This window comes from Arachis ipaensis, chromosome B3 (assembly GCF_059453495.1).
Source record: "Arachis ipaensis isolate K30076 ecotype BB chromosome B3, ASM5945349v1, whole genome shotgun sequence".
Lineage (NCBI taxonomy): Eukaryota > Viridiplantae > Streptophyta > Magnoliopsida > Fabales > Fabaceae > Arachis > Arachis ipaensis.
The window spans coordinates 109,650,407-109,671,253 of NC_142438.1; the positions used below are offsets into that span (position 1 = coordinate 109,650,407).

The window sequence follows — 20,847 nt, forward strand, 5'->3', positions numbered from 1 at the left end:
TTTCTCTTTTTTTTCAAAAAGTATATACACCAAAATTTTCCTTTTATCAACAAAAAGAGATGCATATGTCTTACTTAATAGATGCATGAGTGTTTACCCATTTTTCCAAAATATTCTCAATGAACACCCAAAGCACTAACTACCAATGTTTCCCATAAATTCCCCCACACTTGATTAACACACACTCAAATCCAAGCTAATCAAAGATACAATATAAGGGCATTATTGGTTTTTCACTTAGGGCAAATGGTGTGCTTAAAATTTAGAACAAATAGGATTAAAAGGCTCAAAAGTGGTTTACAAAGGTAGATGTAAGGGTTGGTCATATGGGTTAAGTGAGTTTAATTTCAACAATGGCCTCAATCATACTAAATGCATTCAAATTAACAAATATAGGACATAAAGATTAAAGTAAATCTAAGATTACAATCATAAGAGGAGTTTATCACACAAGAACAAGATTTTGTGGTTGAAAAATGTGAAACCACTCAATTAAATCTCAAATCTCCCTAGGTATTTTGTTCAAGCTCTTTTCTATGTTCCTTAAGAAAAAAAAAATACTTCAACCAAGTTCAAAAACAAATTTTCAAATCTAATCAATGGAATATCCAAAAAGAGATTTCTTGAAAATTCTTTGTTGTTTTGCCAAACTTATTCAATCTAACATACAACATACAAATATTTACTATCATATAACTACAAGCATTAAAGAAATATATACAAACAAACCAAACAAAATCCAAATAAGAACAAAAATTGCAAAAATTAAGGAAAAAGAACAAAAAGAATATTGCAAAGTGTTTAAGAAAAGGAATTTTACCCCCTTGAAGTTGGCAATCCTCCCCCACACTTAAATAATGCACGGTCCTCCGTGCATGCACATGATCCGGGGTGAAGGAATGTGAGGCTCCACCTTCAGCTGGTGGGCTCCGGTTGCTATGTAAACAAATAAATAACAATTGAGGAGAAGTAAGATGTGTGTGGTGTGATGAAAGGCAATGTGTGCATTCTAAGTGCGCGGTTTAGAAGACGCACATTGGCCCGGTAAAAAGAGAAACCACATAATTAAAAGAATTAGTACGGTCCTCAATTAGGTAGCCTAGGTTGCAAGTAAAGAATAAGTAAACTTAAGGCACAAGCAATCCTAGGCAACCACAAAAGTGAGTTGAGTATATGATATTGGTTATTGAATTTGTGCACGTGAAAGCGCAAGATTGATATAAAATAGCACGATAAACAACAACCAATCCCATAATGAACGGAAACTCCTTATTCATCATGAAACATAATGAAAAAGTCACATGGGAAGGTACTTGTTACAAAAAGTGATAAGTTTGATAAAAATCAAGTTAAGTCACTCAAACAAATGCAAAGCATTAACAAGGAACAAGAACCGGACATGTGATAAATTTGATATGAGAATCATAATGAACAAGGAAGTTTCAACTCAAAGCACTTAATTCAATGCACTTATATAATTTGTCCTAGTGGTACAATCAAAATATGAGTAGCCAAACCCACTAGGTACTTGGTAAGTTAAGGCAAAGTATAAGTGCATTGGTGGAAACTTCAAGCAACAAGCAATCCAATCATCAAACTAACACTTGTAATTTATTTAATGAATAAACTACCAAACTAGAACTAATATAATTATCAAAATAAAAATGAAATGCAAACAAAACAAAGTAAAACAAGTAGAAAAGAAGGCAAAAGCAAAAGAAGAGAGGGGTGGAAGAAAGAAGAAGAGAAGAAATAGAGAGAAGAGAAGAAAAGAAGTATAATGGGTGAAAACAGAGGCATGCGTACGCACACAAGGTGAAATAAGGAAGGGTGTGCGAGCGCACAGCATGGTGCGAGCGCTGCGAACAGAAGAGGAATTAAGGAGTGTGCGTGCGCACAAGTCTGTGCGCATGCACAGAAGACTTTTTTTTTTGGAAAGGATCATGTGTGCGTGCCCACACAGGTCCGTGTGCACGCAGAAGAGCGTAAGGGCAGTGGTTCACACGCACAGGCTGTGCCAACGCTCCCACCAGAGTGGTTGCAAGTTGGCGTGCGGCCGCACAAGAAGCGCGAAAAAGGGTATGCGTGCGTACGCACGATTAGGTGCGTACGCACAGGCCGCAGAAAGCAGTTGAGCGTGTGCACAAGGCGTGCTAGCACTGCAAACAGAGGGCAAAATGATACGTGTGTGCGCACAGGTCAGTGCGCACGCACATGTCGCAGAAAATAGAAGTTCTGTGCGCACGCACAGGTACGTGCATACGCACAAATGCCCTGTTTTGCAAAAAGTTTTCTTCAAAATTCTAAGGTACCAAGCCTTAGTTCAATCAAAACTCAACACTAAACCATGCAAGAACCCATAAATTCATGATCTAAACAAAAATTAACTTACAAATCTCAATTAAACTAATTCTAAGCTAACCAAAACAAGCAAACATGCAATAAAGCCAAAATATATACAAAAAGAGAAGAGTAAGAATGATGTTACCAAGCACTTTTATTTAATGTCTTTAAGTTAGACAATTGGGAGAGCCCTTGCTATGATGGCTTGTGCTTGACTCTTCCTCCAATGGCTTGAATGTCCAACGTCCTCCGGGATCCCAATCCTAACTATTGACAAAAATAAAAGACAACCAAAAAGCAAGCTATTTACATATTAACATATTTACAATAGCCACTAACTTTACACCATTGCAACTCTCCAGCAACGGCGCCAAATTTTTGATGAGAAAACTGTTGTTAGTCTAGATTTTTACAAAATAGAATTCCATCGTTGAAAGTATAGTCTAGACCAACAATTGATTCCCAAGATCAAATAATAAATCCAATATAAATTATAACCGAGAGTATTTAGCTCCCGGGTCGTCTTCCCTAGGAGTTGTAATTAAGTGTACAATCATTGGCTATGAGAGAGAGCATGGAGATTGGGGAATGAAAGCAAGAGAGCAAGTAATGTAAATAGAAAGGAATTGAAACAAGCATGCAAGGAATTGAAAAGAAAGGAATTCAAGGACACTTGGCAAGAAGTGGGTAATCTAGATTTTCTATCCTAGTTGTGGACCACAAACATAGAAATTATGTGGAATCAATCCAAATCAATCAATCCTCGTTGAGAATTAGTCAAAAGAGTGTAATTGGTCTCAATCCATAAGTCCTAGTCAACTCACTAATTACTTAGTGAAAGACTAGCTTCAATGGAAACCAAACCAATTAACTATTCTCACACAATGCGGAATGGACATCCACAACTCAATTCCACCCAAATATCCAATTTCTCAACCAAGAGTGTGAAACTAAACATGCAAGAAATTAAACATCAAAGCAATTAAAGTTAAAGCAATTAAATACAAGGAAAAGAAATGGCAAGAAAGTAACTTAACATGCAAGTAAGTAAATGAAAGCAAGTAAAAGTCAAAGCAATAAAACTTCAAAAGCGAGAAACCTCTTGACAAGTAATTGAGGGACTAAGGCTACCTATCCTAGCCATTGACCACAAACATATGATGATTATGAAGAGTAAATCCTACTTAGTCAACCTTACATCGAAGATAAGTCAAATAGGCATAGTTAATTTCAATCCCTAAGTCCTATGTCAACACTAAGGGGTCACATAGAGTCAAGGGAGACCAAATCAACTAACTACTCTAATATATCAAACAAGAATAGACATCAATGACTTAAGGGACACCAAAGTCAACAATTCCAAGCCAAGAGTGAAGAAAAACTAAGTAAAAACTAAGCCAAGCATTTTATCAAACACTTGGTGCGCATGAAAATAAAATAATATTAAATTGCATTAAAATAAATTCCTAACTACCAAAAGCAAGAAAGTGACAATAACAACTAGAGAAAGCAATAAATGACATGGAAACATAAATTTGCATTAATTAAAATTAAAGTAACAAAGAGTATCCATAAGCATAAAAATGACAAAATAAAGGAAATAACAAGAGAAATGAATAAGAACAAGATAGAAGAACATGGAAACATAAATGAAACTACACTATAATAAGAATTAAAAGTTGAAATTAAAAGGAAATTAACTAATAAAGCCTTAATTCTAGAGAGAGGGGGGAGCTTCTCTCTCTAGAAACTAAGAGAAAACATCATAAAAGCTAACCCTAATTGCCCCCCTTCATCCTTCTTCAATTTGGCCTTAAATAGCTTCAAAAAATGAGTTGGATTGGGTTTTGGGGGCCCAAAAATTGCTGCCAGCGAGTTGCAATTAATGAGGTCACGTGCAGGGACTTGTGTGCGTCCGCACACATGCTGAATCCTAACTTGTGCGTACGCACAAGTACCTGTGCGTATGCACACGTGGACTTATGTCCACTATAAGAAATTGCATATCATTTTGAAGCCCTGGACGTTAGCTTTCTAATGCCGCTGGAACCGCTTCATTTGGACCTCTGTAGCTCAAGTTATGACCAATTTAGCACAGAGAGGTCAGGGCTGGCAGCTTTCCAAATCCTTCATTTCTTGAATTCTTCTGTTTTGCATGCTCTTTTCCTTACTTCTTCAACCCATACTTGCCTTGGAAACCTGAAAATCACTTAACAAATACGTCAAGACACCAAATGGGATTAAAGTGAATAAAATTGACTAAATTAAACACAAAAGAGCACGTTTCCACTTTCAAGCACAAATTAGGAAGAAATCTCAAAAGCATGCTATTTAGGTGAATAAATGTAGGTTTATGTGATGGAATCCACTCAAATCAAATCAAAATATATCATAAAATATGGATTCATCAGTAAGCCACGATTTTAGTCCAGTTTTCTCAGCCCTTAAATTCGAATTTTTGGGAAAAAGTGTTGAGATTTTGGGCTCTTTGATGTTATAGGATCCAACTAGCTTGAAGGAGAGGCTTAATCTTGTCTCCTTGATCCTTGGGTGTGGTACGATTCTCAACCCTAATAGAATTTATTGGTTTATAATGTTTGGGTATTGAGTGGGTATGTTTGAATGTGATATTGTGGTTTATGAAGTGTATATATGTGTGTTAGAGCTTGATTGAGGTTTTGGAAATCTTGGAAGAAGGGCTCTTGTGTGCTAAAAATCTATCCTTGGAGGTGTTAAAGCTTTGAGAACTTGTGAAAAAGTGATTTGGAGGTGTTCTAGGTTAAGCGGAAAAGCGGCTAAGGTATGGTCTCAGTTTCCTGTATCTAAAATGTAATGTGGTGTGAAAACTTAGGCTAGAGGCCCTAAGATAGGATTTGAATGGTTGATGTTGTTGAATGGTTGAGATAAATTGTGTGGTTATGTATGTGATTAATGAATATTGATGTTTTGATGGGATGATGCATGAGAGATATGCATGTTTTGATATATGCTTAATGATTGGTTGATGTTGAATTGTGGGTGAAACCATATTGATGGTGAGGGTGATATTGATTATATATATTGATGGTTGATCGAAAATGGTATTGTTGGAAGTTGGGAGGAGAAAATATGTATAATAAGATATTGTGTTTGAAATTGAGTTATTTGATTGAGATTAGTTAAAATGGTGGATTGGTGGCTTGTGAATTTGATAAAAATATTAACATATGAGTTGAGGAGGCTTGAGGTTGATTTTTGGTATATTTTGGTTGGTTTTGAAAAGGGGTTGAAATTGGTTTGTTTTAAAAATGGAACTTTGTGATTTTGTATAAAAATATGGTTTTGGAGCTTACTTTGACAGAGCATATCTTGGTCTCCAGATCCCCGATTTGTGTCAAACTTGTTTATAAATGAAATTGGGTCCGAGATGTTTATGCCATTCGAAGAACGAATGGAAAATGACTTGGAACAAAAAAGTTATGCCCATCGGAAGATTGGGGTTTGAAACTGGAATTCTGCAGCTTTTTAACTTAGTAAAATTTTTGGCAGATCATACTTCCACGCGTAAGCGTGGCCGACGCGCATGCGTCGCTATCAAATTTTCACTACTCCACGCGTGCACCTGGCCGACGCATACACGTTGATGTGCTGATTCAAGTACCCAGCCAAAATTCTTGAGAGTTGTGCAGGTATTGTGTTGGTTTTGTGCGAGGGGCACAAAATGCATCCACGCATACGCGTGACTGACGCGTAGGCGTCACTTGACTTTTCTCCCATCCACACGTGTGCGTGGGCGATGCGCACGTGTGACTCCGTTTTCACCCCAAGGTTGATTTTTGAGTTTTCAAAGCCAACCTTCAGACTTCTAAACCTCCGATCTCACCCCCTTATGTCTTAAATCCTTGTGATATGCCTAGCAGTGGGAAGAAGCTAGGGAATGTGGTAACTTGTGGATGAAGTAAGGGGAGAATTAATGATGAATGATGATCAAAGATCAATGTATGAGATACGGAGGATGATTGTGGAAGTGATTTATATGCCATGAGCCGAAGGGTTGTACTTGTTAATGAATTGGCTGGTTATGGATTGTATCATAAGCCGAATGGTTGAGATATCGCCGAATTATGGCTGAGCCATTATTGAATTATGGCTGAGTATGATTGCATATATGCGTATTGAATGAAATGTGAATGTTGCGCTTCCACTATCTGAGATACGAGTTTCCCTAGGTGAAAACAGTGGCTAGCCACCACATGTTCCAGGTGGAGACTCGATACTCTACTGACCCTATGTCGTAAGTGTGGCCGAACACTGTGAAAGTTCCGAATGAGCTCGCCCCCATAAGTAAACACCAGTGTGGGTGTTGTGAATATGTATTGATGATTATGATTGAGTATAACTCGAGTTGGAGATGCACGACAGAGGGACAGTCCAATGGTTAGCTACCAGGACTTGTCGAGTTGGCTTTATAACCGACAGATGAGACTCATCAGCCACTATGACAGGCATACATCATATGCATTATATGTGAATTGTTTGGAATGCCTAATTGACTGCATAATATTTGCTAATTGTATAAATGTTGTATCTGCTTCCTGTTTGTGCATTGTCTTGTTGATATAATTGTGATTGCAATATCAAACTACTGATGGCGGTTGGGAGTTTCGCAGGATTTGGAAAGGGGACTATTAGTTAGACTGAAGATCTTTAGTCAGTTGCCTCTATTTATAAGCTTTGATTCATCTATTGGAAGTTCTAGGATTGCCTTCGGCTTTCCCAGGACATTACATGTTAGATATGTGGGTACTGTTACCATACTAAGAACCTCCAGTTCTCACCCATGTGGATTTTGTGGTTTTCAGATGTAGATCGTGAGGCTTCTCGCTGAGGCATGCTGGAGACTTCTGGATTAGCGAAGATCCTTGGTTCTCGGAACTTTATTTTGGTTTTATGTAGATACTTATTATCTCCACCAAATAAATATATACTGTTTGACTCCTCTTAGAGGTTGTCCTGGAGAACAGGTTTTTGGTAGTTTGTCCTTGGGGTTTCCCTTGGGTTTCTTACTTTATCTATATATATACATGTATACTCTATGCTCGAACCGGTTATCTTCGCAAACCGGGTCTTGAGTTTTGATATTCGTATCTTTGGCACTCTCTTGTTTATGGATTCGCCTTAGTTTATCCTTTATCTGTTTCGTTACGTTATTGATCAGAGTGTTGCGCTTTTCAATTTAACGATTTTGATTTACCCTTTTCTTTAAAGGCTCTTAGTTACAAGCATTTTTCGCACTACTATATATACTAAATTTTATTTTTAGAGGTCGTAACACCTCGCCACCTCTGTCTTATAACTTAAGCATAAGGCTCTGTGTGGTAGGGTGTTACACCCAACACTTCATAGCTTTCTGCTTTTCAAATTCTACATTTGTTACTAAAAGGTAATATAGTTTTTTATGCGGTGAGCTTCTATTTTATTTTTGTTGAAGCAAATAATCCTAATTTCTGAAAATAAATATTTTAAGCAATTTTGTTTACAGCTTTCTGCTGAATTAGCTAATTACATGTTATGCTTTGTGCTAATTGCCTTGTCAGCTGTGTTGGATTTATTTTTGTTGCATATAGAATAAAGTTATAATTTCTTATATGTAAAAATAAAATGATATACATCTATTTTTTTGAATCAATTAGTACATATCCTATAGAAAAATAAATTAATGTTTCTGAGCATTAATTTAATCTATTTTTTACTTGAACTAAACTTCACCGTTTCGTTGGGATTGTGACCAACCATGTACCTTATGCTACGAGTTTCATTTAAAATTTTTCTATCTAAATAATTGTTAGGCATATTCTTTCTTTTACTCTCTTAATGCTTGTTCTCGTTGACTAAGTGAACCAATTTTTTTATACACAATAAGTTTCTTTTTTTTCCATTCGATATTTTGCCATAGCCATTGTGATGCTATTAACATCATAGGTTCTTGAGTCTTTACATTGGATACTGTGTTTATTGTGTAAAATGTAAATAACAAATATCATTAAAATCCTTTGCAGTGGATGTAATTTTTTATTAGTTTACTTTTTCCAACATACTATGGAGACTTACTTTATTTAAGCAATAGTCAAACCTGCAATTAAAAAAGTATGAAAGTCCAATTTTCTCATTTAACAGAATTTAAATTATATTTGTCAATATGCTGGCTCATTTTCATTAAATAAGTACACTACTCTCATGAATAGGTATTGCCATTATTTATTGAATCCCATATACCGGTTAGTTCAACATTTTATAGCTTTATGCTTTTCGAGTTACTAAAAGGCAATTATAAATTTTTATGCGCGCGGTGAACTTCTAATTTATTTTTATTGAAGCAAATAGTTTCAACTTCTGAAAAGTATTATTTTAACCAATTTTTGTTATAACATACAGGACAAACATCAATGATCAAGTAACTAACTATTAAAACACCAAGTTTTGTTAGATTAGATATAGATCCTAGTTAAAAAAAAGGCTAAATTGCAATACTTGTCCAATTAAAACAGATTTTACAAAATTATTTATAGCGTAATTTATTTCTATTGGACTAAATGGTTTATTTTAACATATGTGATGCAGTATTAGATAGAAAATATTTTTATACTGATCTTTTGGTAAATTCTCTGAATATAAGACTTTGCTCATGAAGATAACTATTCTTTGAGTTTCAATCAAATAATTCGTAATGCATATATGGTGCTCGTGCTAACAATTCTTAATTATTTCATTTTTCTTATATACACAGAGTTAACAACACAACTACCAATATTGGAATTTTTGTATAGATTGTGCTGAGTATATTGAAATCATGGATCTATGCTATGCGCCTTCACAATTACTATAAGTTTCATTTGGTGGTGCTATCCAAAAGTGTTATCTATTCTCATTTTGATATAACTTTGAGAGCATTTAGTATACAAACTATCCCATATAGTTTTGGTATTTTGGAAATTAATTATACATATCTTTCTACAATAGACTTCGTGTGAAATTGTCAATAAAAAGGCTTAGATACATAAATTGGTTGGATAATATCTATGAGAGAATTTATTATACAACTTTTTCCATCTATTTCACATATATTTTTAATTTTATATCAATTTATCCAGTAGACTTCATATAGAATTTTCAAAATATCCAAACTTAAATAATGGCAAGCTCTTTATCACTATTTGGATAGTATCCATCAATTTCACATAAAACCTAAATTTTATATCCTTTATCCAATGAACTTGTTACGGATAATCAATATAGATATAAAGCAAATATGTATACGAATCCCTTATAGATATAGCAACATATATAGGAATCCCTTATCATATAAGGATGTCAAAATAAAGGCATACATACTGGCAAGCTCATTCTAAGTTTTTGAATAATATCCATGGAATAGATTCCATGGTAATTAGATTAGTTCACCAAGTCCATAAATTAAATTGAGTCTAAAGAAAGATTCACCTAAATACGTTATCAAATACTTGTGCACAACTATCTAAAACATAAATATGTTAACCAAAACAATCTTAATTGAAAATTCAGCAATATTCAAAATCCTTTATAAGTACATCACTCATCCCCTTCAATCACTTGAATCTTCTGTCCTTTTCTATACTTTCTACTAAACTTATTGGTTGAAAATTGTCCATCATCATTATTATCAATTGCACTATTAAACCCATACTTCATCCCACTGGAAGCTCTTTTAGATGAGGTCTTGTGTTTGAGGGAGGAAACACACTCATCCAAAATATCCTACATATAAACATAGAACTAACAATAAATTATTTTTTCAATTAGGATTTAATTGAACAATGAAAGAAAACTACCTAAAAATATGATACATAAGAAGGATGGAAACAAAAGCCAAATTTTTATACTACAGAAAACTGAGGATCAGCATCAACATTAAGGTGAATAATATTTTCAAACATATCAACCGAGTTGCTGCAGTTAATTTCCTACATAATCCGAAACCATCCTTTTTGTTTAAATATACTTGTGAACCATGCTTATTTAAGAAATATAACTTCTTTAAGAAATTAACATAAATATTAAACCATACTATAATACTAATAGACTGATTAGATTGCATCTTTTTTGGAAGATTCTTCTGAATTATCTCATCATCATCACACACTTTCATGACAGTGTAGACTTGATCTCTATGATTAATGTTTGCAGATTTTACATTAATCTTAAATAGCACCCTTTTGTCCATCATATTATCAAGGATAGGGGGATATTCATCATCACCTATTTCCTGGAGCTAAAACTAAATGTTAGTCTCACTAATCCTAGCTTATTTATTGAATACATTTATTGTTTTAGATTAATTTAAAAAATAGCATCATGTCTAGTTGTGTACTTACATCCTCCTCCATCACTTGTTCTTCTCGCTTATCACACAACTGAGTGATTTCTCTGTCCCATAGAAGCAAACTTATACTTCCAGTGCTATCATATACCATGACCTCCACCTTGAACCTACCATGTCAAAAGATAAAAATATATTACCAATTAGGACAACTCTAAACCTAGTACTTGTATGGAACCACGATAAGTAGAGAAATCTAAACAAAATAATACCTCAAAGCTGCACAACCATGAGTATGGCCACATTTGTTACACTCGTATCTATTACCAATACTTGATTCTACTTTTTTTGGGCACCTCCTACATGTCTTGTAGAACCAATCCTTGTTCGTGGCATTTATAGCCACAATGGTTGCAGATATCCAACAAGGACCTTCCTGAACCAAGCCAAGTGCTTCTTCGATTGCCTTTACAAAAACAGACCCTTGATTAAGTTCATCAGCTCCTGACCATGCATGTTGTGAAGGCACTTGAGTAATCCTCACAGAACTTGATGGTGACACACTAAGCAGCCTAAGGTGAACAAATGAGAAATAATAAGTAGCAACATGTGGTTGAATGAAAAATATTTACATTAGAGTTATTAATACATTAAATATTTTGCAACCCTTTTCTGAAACTCCATGATCTCTTTTAAGTTGTTGTCAAAGTGCATTTGAGACACATCAAAGTTGCTTTGAATAGAGGTCTTTCCATTCCACCTTATTGCTCTGAAGTATTGAAACAAAACTATAAGGGGTTCCACCCTTCCATCTTCAAGTTGTGGAAGAATCTGGTCCACCATGTTCCCGAGTAGAATGCAGTTTATTCTGTTGGCCCTACAAGAAGTTAATGGAACAATTTAAACAGTGCAAATCTTTATTTTGTAAAGTGATTCTAAACATCAAAAGATTTGGACAAAGTGCAAATTTTTATTTTGTAAAATAATTTTAAACATCAAAGGTGTTTAACAACATACTCTAGGTCTTCTAGGACAACCACCAAACACTTAATCTCTTTTTTTTGTTGGTGACCAAATGTCTGGGATCCTCTTTGCCAACTACCTCGGCAATGACATTTGAGAATACAAATGCTCTTTGTCAATCTGACTAATAACTTAGTATAGTAACATGTTCAGTATAAAATACATGTACTAACCAAAATCCTCAGAATAATCTAACTTATCAGCATTCAGTAAATCTGGTATAGGTTTGAAATAGAAGGCTTCTAATGGGAAGTATGGATTCTCCACATGGATGACTCGTGTTCTGTGAGAGAAGCAAAGTATCCATTTGCTCGGAGTTATGATTGTGTCCATATCATTAGCAACAACAATGAAGTGGGTCATTTGGTAATTCTGAAACTGCACAATAGAACCCTTCCACTTGCTGATCAAAGACCTGGGGATTTTAGCGTGCATCCTATCGCCCTATTAGAAAGATTTGGTATTAGTTACTGGTGAAGCATAAATATTTTATTTAGTCGGAAGAAAATATTTAAAAACAGTGTACAAACCTTACTATCCTGAAGAATCATTTGAATGCTTCCAACCTCCTTCTCATTATACTTGCTTGGGACTTCCCAGATCCTAATAACATAAACTTTGAAATTCCAAGTAATTTTTGTTGGATTCAAGTCAAGTAGGTAATCAACGTGCTCGGCCATTTGGATGTTAGTATTTGTATGAGATGGTGATGAAGGAGATTTTTGTCGGTAAAGAATTTCACAAATGAAATCTCGTTGCAAGTATAGTTTCTAATCCAACAAAGAATCCTTTCATACAAAAATTTGGTTGTCACTAAAACAAACCCAATAAAATTAAACCGAAGTATTTAAACCTCGGGTCATCTCTCAAGGAATTGCAGGGAGGTGTGTTACTTATAATTGGTTATGAGATTGTATCTTTTTGGGTTTTTGAAAGGTTGCACAAGGAATGTAAATGATAAGAAAATAAACTAATAATTAAGAAAGCTCTTGGCAAGGTATGAGAATTAGAAGTCCTATCCTAGCTATCCTTATCAATTGTGACATCAATTGTCCATTTCTCCCACTTAGTTAACCTCTAACTATGAAGAAAAGTCAAGTGGATGAATCAATTTGATTCCTCAAGTCCTAGTCAACTCCTAAGGAAAGACTAGCTTTAGAGAGATCCAAATCAACTAGCAACTTTCAATTATCAATCAACAAAGGAGTTTGATAACTCAAGAGTCTCCAATTACTCAACCAAAGCCAAAAGGAAAAAAATCTAACTTAAAACCCTCCCAAGCATTTTATCAAACAATTGGAAGGCACAACATAAAAACATAGAAAAATAATAAGAGATAATAAAATCTAAACAACCAATTGAAAGTATCAATAACATAAATTGAAGAAAGCAATCATAAATATGAAATACCTCAAATTGCATTAAATAGAAAATCAAATCTAACATGAAGAATTCATAAACTAAATTGGCAACATAAAGTAATCAATAAGGAAAAATAAATAAACTAGAATGCTAAGACAAATAAAAGTAGAAGAAAAACTAAATTAAACTAAGATAGAAATCTAAAATTGAAAAGGAATAAAACTAAGAATCCTAAAACTTAGAGAGAGGAGAGAGCCTCCCTCTCTAGAAACTACATCTAAAACCTAAAATTATTTGAATGAAAGTTGTTTCAATGAATGGATGAATGATTCTCTCACTCTGCAGCCTCTAATCTGTGTTTTCTGAACCGAAAACTGGGTCCAAAACCAGCCCAAAAAATCGCCCCCAGTGCTTTCTGCAGATTTCTACACATGGCGCATGTCACACATATGCGTAGGTTATGCGTACGCGTCGCTTAGCAAAAATCCTTGTCACGCGTACGCGTCAGTCATGCGTACGCGTCACTGCTAGCTTCTCAATTCCTTCAATTTCTTGTATTCTTTCCACTTTTGCATGCTTCCTTTCCATCCTCTAAGCCATTCCTACCCTATAAACCCTGAAAACACTTAACAAACATATCACAGCATCGAATGGTAATAAGAGAGGATTAAATATAGTAAATTTAAGGCCAGAGGAGCATGTTTTCAATCAAAGCACAAAATTAGGAAGGAAATGTAAAACATGCGAATTATATGAATAAGTGTGAGAATAATGGATAAAATTCACTCAATTAAGCACAAAATGTACCACGAAATAGTAGTGCATCAAATCTCTCCACACTTAAACATTAGCATGTCCTCATGCTAAGCTCAAGAGAAGCTATAAAGGAGTGAAGAGGAATGGTAAAACTTATGAAATGCAACCTATCTATATGAATGCAACTAAATGCAAAAATACTTCTACCTACTTGGTTAAAAGTAAAAAAATTCTCCAAGACAAACATAAATCAGATTCCACTAATTCAAATCAAACAATAAGAGACAAGTAAACTTGTAAGAAGATAGCTCATGAAAGTCGGAAACACAGAATCAAGCATTGAACCCTCCCTGTAAGTGTATATGCACTCTAATCGCTCAAGTGTATGTCTAGGGTTAATTCACTCTAATCTCCTCTAGTCATGCTTTCTAAACTTTGTTTTTCATCTAACCAATCAACAAATATTTACTATACCAATGCAAACATCATGAGGTCTTTTCAAGGTTGTAATGGGGCTAAAGTAAGGGTGAGGATATATGTATAGCCAAGTGAGCTATAATATGAATCTTTGACTAACCTAAGCTCTCACCTAACATACACACACTCTATGTAATTCTAAAATCATGCCTAGCTACTCATAATTCCCACTTTTGCATCACATACGCATGTATCAAATTTTCTTTAAATTCACCACATATGCATTGATCTTTTATTCAACTTAGCATTGGGGGTGATTTTATCCCCTATTTCTTTATTTATTTAGATTGTACTATAAATTTTTTTTTAACATGAAAGCAAACATAACATATCAATGTACATGGTTTTTCTGGTTTCACATGAGTATGCACCCAAATTCTCTAATACTTTTGTCAATAAAACACAACACAATTTCATCAACCCAAGTTCCCACAGTTCCCCACACTTAATTGATACACAATCTCTATCTTAAGCTAACCAAAGATTCAATTGGGGGTAATTAATTATTTTTTCACTTAAGGCTAGTGATGTGGTAAAATATAGAACAAATGGGGATTAAAAGGCTCAAATTGGCAAACAAGGGTAATTGAAATGGTAGGCTATTTGGGATAAGTGAGCTAATAACAAATGATTGCCTCAATCATATGTATGCATGCAAATACACTAAAAAATGGACATATAGAATGGAATAAACTATAGATTGCAATCATAGAGAAGAAAACACACAAGAATAAAAATCATGGTTAAATAATGTAACCATATAATTAAGCTCAAAATCTCATAGGTTGTGTGTTTTTAGCTATAATTCATGTTCCGAATTAAAATCTTCAAACAAGTTCAGCATCAAAAATTTTAATTTAAAGAGTAAAGTATCGTTTTTGTCCCCAACGTTTGGGGTAAATCCTATTTGTGTCCCTAACGTTTAAATCATCCTATTTGTATCTCCTAACATTTGTAAAAGTGATTCAATGTTATCCTTTCGTCAATTACACATCATGAGCGCTTTAGTTTGAGTTTTAAAAATCTCTTGAAGTTAGAATACAAATGTCTGGGATAGAATCGATGATCTACTCCAAAAAATAGCTCATTAAATGTTGAAACTAATTCCTACAACATTTACATAATTCACTCTTCTAGGGACATAATTGAGTCTAAACATAAATAGTGGGTATAATATTAAAATCGAACACATCTAAGTGAGACCTAATTGAGAATGAATACATCCAAGTGAGAATAATTGAAAAATATAATCTGATTTGTTAGTATAATTGATAGTAGGATAACATTGAATCACTTTTATAAATGTTAAGGATACAAATAGGACGATTTAAACGTTAGGGACACAAATAGAACTTACCCCAAACGTTGGGGACAAAAACGATACTTTACTCTAATTTAAATTAGTGAAATACTATAAAAAGGGTCTTGAAAAATAACTTATCACTCCAACCAAGTAGTGGTAGAAGAACATGCACAAAATCAAACAAACATGCAATCAAACATGCAAATGCAACAACTAATTTAACAAGGAAAATTAAACATTGGTGTTGAAATAGGAAATAACTAACCTACGGAAGTCGGTATCGACTTCCCCACACTTAAAGATTGCACCGTCCTCGGTGCATGCTAAGATGTGCAAGTGGACGGGCTGCTACAACTGATGCTTTTCTCTAAAGATTTTACAGATGGACTTGTTTATCGCTCTATTGAGAAGCTTTTCCTTTCCCTTCTCAGTGGCCATCCTAAAAGAAGAGGAAAAAGAAGAAAAGTAACCCAGAAATAAAGATAAGAAAACAAATAAAGTATGGGTGGATTAATGCCAAATAACGAGAGTCTCAATTACATGGTAGCTACAACATGCAAGTGAGAAAATAGTAGAAGTAAATGGCATATCAATAGTGAAAAAATTGCAACAATGGGGAAGAGATAGTAGGTAATGAAAGACAATATAAATTCATGTCAATGTAAAAGGAACACAGGTATCACAAAAGATTGGCATTGACAGATAAATAATATCACCCAACATTGTAAAACAAATCACTAAGCACCAAAATAATGCAATAAAAGATGCAACAGTTGAATAAGAACATTTAACACCAATGAAGAAAATAATAAACGTAGAGAAGAAAATAAAAATATGCACAAAAGTAAAATGCAATGAGTGGGAGTATGCAAATAAATTAAATAAAATAGAATGACAGAGAATAAGTATGAGACGTTAAAGAAATGAAGAAGAAGAAAATAAGAAAAGAGGAAGAAAGAAGGAGAAAGGAGAGAAGAACAAAGTAAGAAATGAAAAACAGAGCGTGACGCGTGCGCGTGCATTACGCGTACGTGTGAAAACGGAATGAGCCATGCGACGCGTAAGCGTCGCCCACACGTACGTGTGGGTGGCGAAAAATGCATTCTGACACGTGCGCGTCGGTCATGCGTACGCGTGCCTTCTCACGCAACTCCAGCACCATGGCCACACAACTCTCTGTTCAATTCGCACTTTACGCCTATTTTCCTCCCCACGCGTACGCGTCGCTGATGCTTACGCGTAGGTTGAACTTTCTGCAGGGGACGCATACGCGTGAGGTACGCGTACGCGTGGGGTGGCTTGTGCGCTACGCACCCCTCCCGCGTGTTTCTCACGCAACTCTCTGTTCAGTTGCGCATACACAAACGACCCGTGCGCATCGTAGAAACTTGCGCGTCGATCCCCCCTTTTTTTTTTGCAAAATGAAAGTAAATCTGCAAAACTGGAAATTAAAATTGACAGAAATAAATTAAAACTAATAAATGGAAAGATCATATCATGGTGGGTTGTCTCCCACCTAGCACTTTTATTTATTGTCTTTAAGTTGGACATTTGGTGAGCTCCTTGTCATGGTGGTTTGTGCTTGAACCATGGTTCTGAAAACCGAACCGGACCGGCCAGTTCAACCGGATTAACCAGGAACCGGTCACCTAGCCGGTCCGGGTAAGATCAAAAACCGTTTGGCAAAAAACCGGTCAAACTGGCAGTTAACCGGTGAACCAGAAGAACCGTCCGGTTTTTTTACGGTTTTTGGTTTGAAAATAAAAATGCTAAACGGCGTCGTTTTGGGATTTTAAAAAAAAAAGAAAAAAAGAAAAAAGGGGCTAAACGCCTAAACGAGTAAATGAAGCCCTAAATCCCTAATGTTCACAGAAATCACCCAGATCCCAGAACTCCAGAAGCCAGAAGAGAAGAAGAATCACTGAAAAAGCAGTTCACCACCCACAGTTCCACCGCCATCGCCACTGCATCCCGCAGCGATAGCAGCGACGGCGTTGAGCACGGCAACCACCACTGCGTCCTGTTTCGTCGCTGAACTCGCCCCCTGTTGCGTCGTCGCCGAGCTCGCCTCCTGTTGCGTCGTTGCCGAGCTCGCCTCCTCTTCCGTCGTCGCCGTTACTCGCCGCCGGTGATACTCTGTTATTCACTTGTTCTATTATTCCTCCTTGCTGCTTCATGATTTGTGGTTTTTGATTTGCTGAGGTTATTTGAATTTTTTTGCTGCTTCATGGTTTTGTGGTTTTTGATTTGCTGAGGTTATTTGAATTTGTTTGTTGCTTCATAGTTTTGTGGTTTTTGATTTGCTGAGGTTATTTGAATTATTTGAATTTGTTTGCTGCTTCAAGGGTTTGGGTTTTGATTTTCTGAGGTTATTTGAATTTGTTTGCTGCTTCATGGTTTTGTGGTTTTTGATTTGCTGAGGTTATTTGAATTTGTTTGCTGCTTCATGATTTTGGTTACTGAATTATTTATTTGTTCATAGTTTTCTGAAGTTATTTTCTGGCCTTTGATTTTCTGATTGTTACAGATGGAACAATCACAAAGTAACCCACAGCCACAAGATAATGCTGAGAAGTGATTGAGCAATCTGGAGCAGTTCTTGCAGGCGATCACGCCCTCTGTGCCTGCTCAGTATCTTTCTATGGTTAGTTTTCAGTAACTAGCTGGCAAGTTTTGGCTAGAATTTTTAATAGTTGTGGCTGGGTTAGGGAAGAAATCGTTTCTTTAACTAAGTTATGTAATTTATTGTAGTATTGTCATTGTTTGTAACGGATAGATTTAATGGCTGGTGTGACAATAAGGAGTAACATTTTGAAGGTCTGAATAGGATCAATGAATAGAAAGGAGAAGTGAGTTTCTCATCCATAAAGAAGTAAGCTAGTAAATGATTATTTGGTATTTGATTATTGACAGATTTCCATTGTTTACAAGTCATATGACAGATTTCCTTTATTTTAATGTGGTTTACGGATTTGATTCTCCTTCATTGTTTTTGTTTTTAGCCATTTGCTTGTCTTTCCTCTTTTGATTGTGAATTGAATATTGCAGAGGATCATGATGAGAGTATACCCTTGTATTAAACAGGAATGAGAGTGTTGTTCAATATTAAGTTTTCTATTTTTCTAGAATTAAACATGATCATGATGGATTGAAATTTTTATTGAATTTGTATATTTAAAATTGTATATTGAATTTTCAATAATTATATTATATATTTAATGAAACCGGTTCAACCCCGGTTGGACCCCGGTTGAACCATTAAACCATTGAACCATTAAACCTGTCACCTGACCGGTTCAATAACCGGTCCGGTTCTCGCAACCTTGGCTTGAACTCATCTTGAAAATTGTACCAATGGTTGGTCTTCCAATAAACTCCGACATTTCTGAATGAACTTGCCAAGCCTTAAGGGAGGTCTTCACAAGCTTTGAACTCCCAAAATTGATTCTCTTGTATGACCGGATCCCAAATCTTATTTCTACACCTGTCTATAAGTGGCTCATCATCGCTCCAATCGGGTGGTTTAGCCTTGAAATTCTCATGTAAGCATGCAAACATCCTCCTAGACCCAATCAATTGAGAATTATACCAACCCTTGCAATTAGACCTTGAGCTTCCAACCATAACGAACCTAGGATGGTGTTGCCAATCGCTAACCATCTCCCTTTTACTCTTAAAACCGCAAATAGCTCTAAGTTGTCCATCCGTTTCAAGCAGATCATATTCAAGTGGGAAGGTAGAGTTTAAGGATAAGAATTTTACCCACTTAAATGTTGTGTTGGATGGTAATGGCTTGGGGGAAGGTATCTCTAGTGGCGGCCTTGGCAATGTATGCTTCAATCTCTTAGGCTCCTCTTTGATGATCTCCACCTCTTGACAAGCTTCTGCAACATTAACCTCTTCCTCAAGTTCAATGGGAGAGGATTCAATTGTGGATAGAAATTCATTGATTCTTGAGTCTATATCTTGATCAACCTCCTCTAAGTTTTCAACCATGATATGCCTTGGAGGTTGTACACCCTCCTCAACATCAAATTCAAACGTCTTGGAAGGAGGCTCTATGACTTGAGTTTCCCATGGAGGTTCTGCATCTCCTAAGTCCTCAACCACTTCCTCTTCTTCAATAATTTCGGCGTTCTCCACTTACTCTAGTACAAAATCTAACTCCTCCTTGATGACCTCCACCTCTTGACAATTTTCTTCAGGGGTCTCTCCTACCTCCACCTTTTGGGCCTCCTCTTGCTTCTCTTGAAGTATGTATGCGTGAACTCGATCCATTACGTCCCTAAGACGATCTCTTCTCTCTTGTTCCATGTCAATAGCGTAATTTGGATCATGTTGCTCTTGGATTGATGGACATGGGTGAAAAGGAACTGCACTAGAGCTTGAGGGTTGAGTATTGGGAATAAAGGATGATTCCACACGAGATATAAGATCTTGGAGAGTAGAAGTGAGACCGGTGAAAGTAGATATGAGTGTAGTTTGAAGCTCCTATTGCCCTTGGCGAATAACACTAAAAGTATTATCTATGGGAGCTTGGGGTGGATAGGAGGGTTCATTTGTTGGGAGAAAGGGCTCATAATGGGAAGGTGGTTCTTCTTGGTAAGGATATGGAGATGGTGAATATTGAGGTGGTGGTTCTTGGGGGTAATTGTGTTGGAATTGTGGTGGGTCTATGTATGGTTCATATGGTTCATATGGTGGTTGGTTAGGTGGATATGGACTGAGGTCATATGGAGGCGAATGGTGGAAAGGGGCTTGTGAGTATGGTGGTTCAAAGCTATGTTGAGGAGGGGGTTCATAGGCATATGGTGGGACTGGGGCTTGTTGGTAACTACAAGAGGGTCCACCATATCCATTGTCTTTGTACGCACCTTGGAATGGTTCTTGCTCATAGTAAGTGGGTGGAGGTTGTTGCCAAGAGGGTTGATCAAATCCTTATGGCTCCTACCATCTTTGGCTGTCCCATTCTTAATGCATGTTCTCATTATATCTTCCATTCCCTACAACATAATTTGAACCAAACTCATAGCCAAAGGGGTGAAAATTCATAGTATCAAGAGAAAATAAAAACAAAAACTAATAAGGAATAATGAAACTAAACTCCTAAAACTAGAAACAACTAACAAAGAAACAAAAAGGCAAACGTATTTATAATATTCACAATAACCAATAATAAGGCACACATTTGCAATTCCCCGGCAACGGCGCCATTTTGATGAAGGGGATTTTTGTCGGTAAAGAATTT

General features: G+C 35.8%; 2 protein-coding genes across 9 annotated transcripts in view; one reads left to right on the top strand and one right to left on the bottom strand.

Moving 5' to 3' along the window:
* Positions 1 to 18,577, top strand: part of LOC148572006 (uncharacterized) — a 38,607-nt gene extending 20,030 nt beyond the window's left edge. For 3 of the 8 annotated variants that reach the window (XM_088507011.1, XM_088507009.1, XM_088507010.1), the window contains exons 6-7: positions 4,844 to 4,898; positions 7,185 to 8,159. In XM_088507011.1, the coding sequence (XP_088363137.1) occupies positions 4,844 to 4,898; positions 7,185 to 7,210 (81 nt within the window). In that variant the 3' untranslated portion in view covers positions 7,211 to 8,159. Of the gene's footprint in view, positions 1 to 4,843; positions 4,899 to 5,006; positions 8,160 to 18,126 lie in introns of those variants that run through there. The other 5 variants (XR_015907006.1, XM_088507012.1, XR_015907003.1 and 2 more) reach the window with 3 other exon arrangements.
* Positions 9,931 to 12,381, bottom strand: LOC107633426 (replication protein A 70 kDa DNA-binding subunit B-like). Its single transcript, XM_088507351.1, has 9 exons — positions 12,232 to 12,381; positions 11,875 to 12,145; positions 11,696 to 11,825; positions 11,328 to 11,555; positions 10,951 to 11,250; positions 10,734 to 10,848; positions 10,427 to 10,624; positions 10,245 to 10,322; positions 9,931 to 10,116 (listed from the first exon to the last, which is right to left on the bottom strand). The coding sequence occupies exons 1-9, from the start codon at positions 12,379 to 12,381 to the stop codon at positions 9,931 to 9,933; spliced, it is 1,656 nt and encodes a 551-aa protein (XP_088363477.1).
* Positions 18,578 to 20,847: the final 2,270 nt, after the last annotated feature.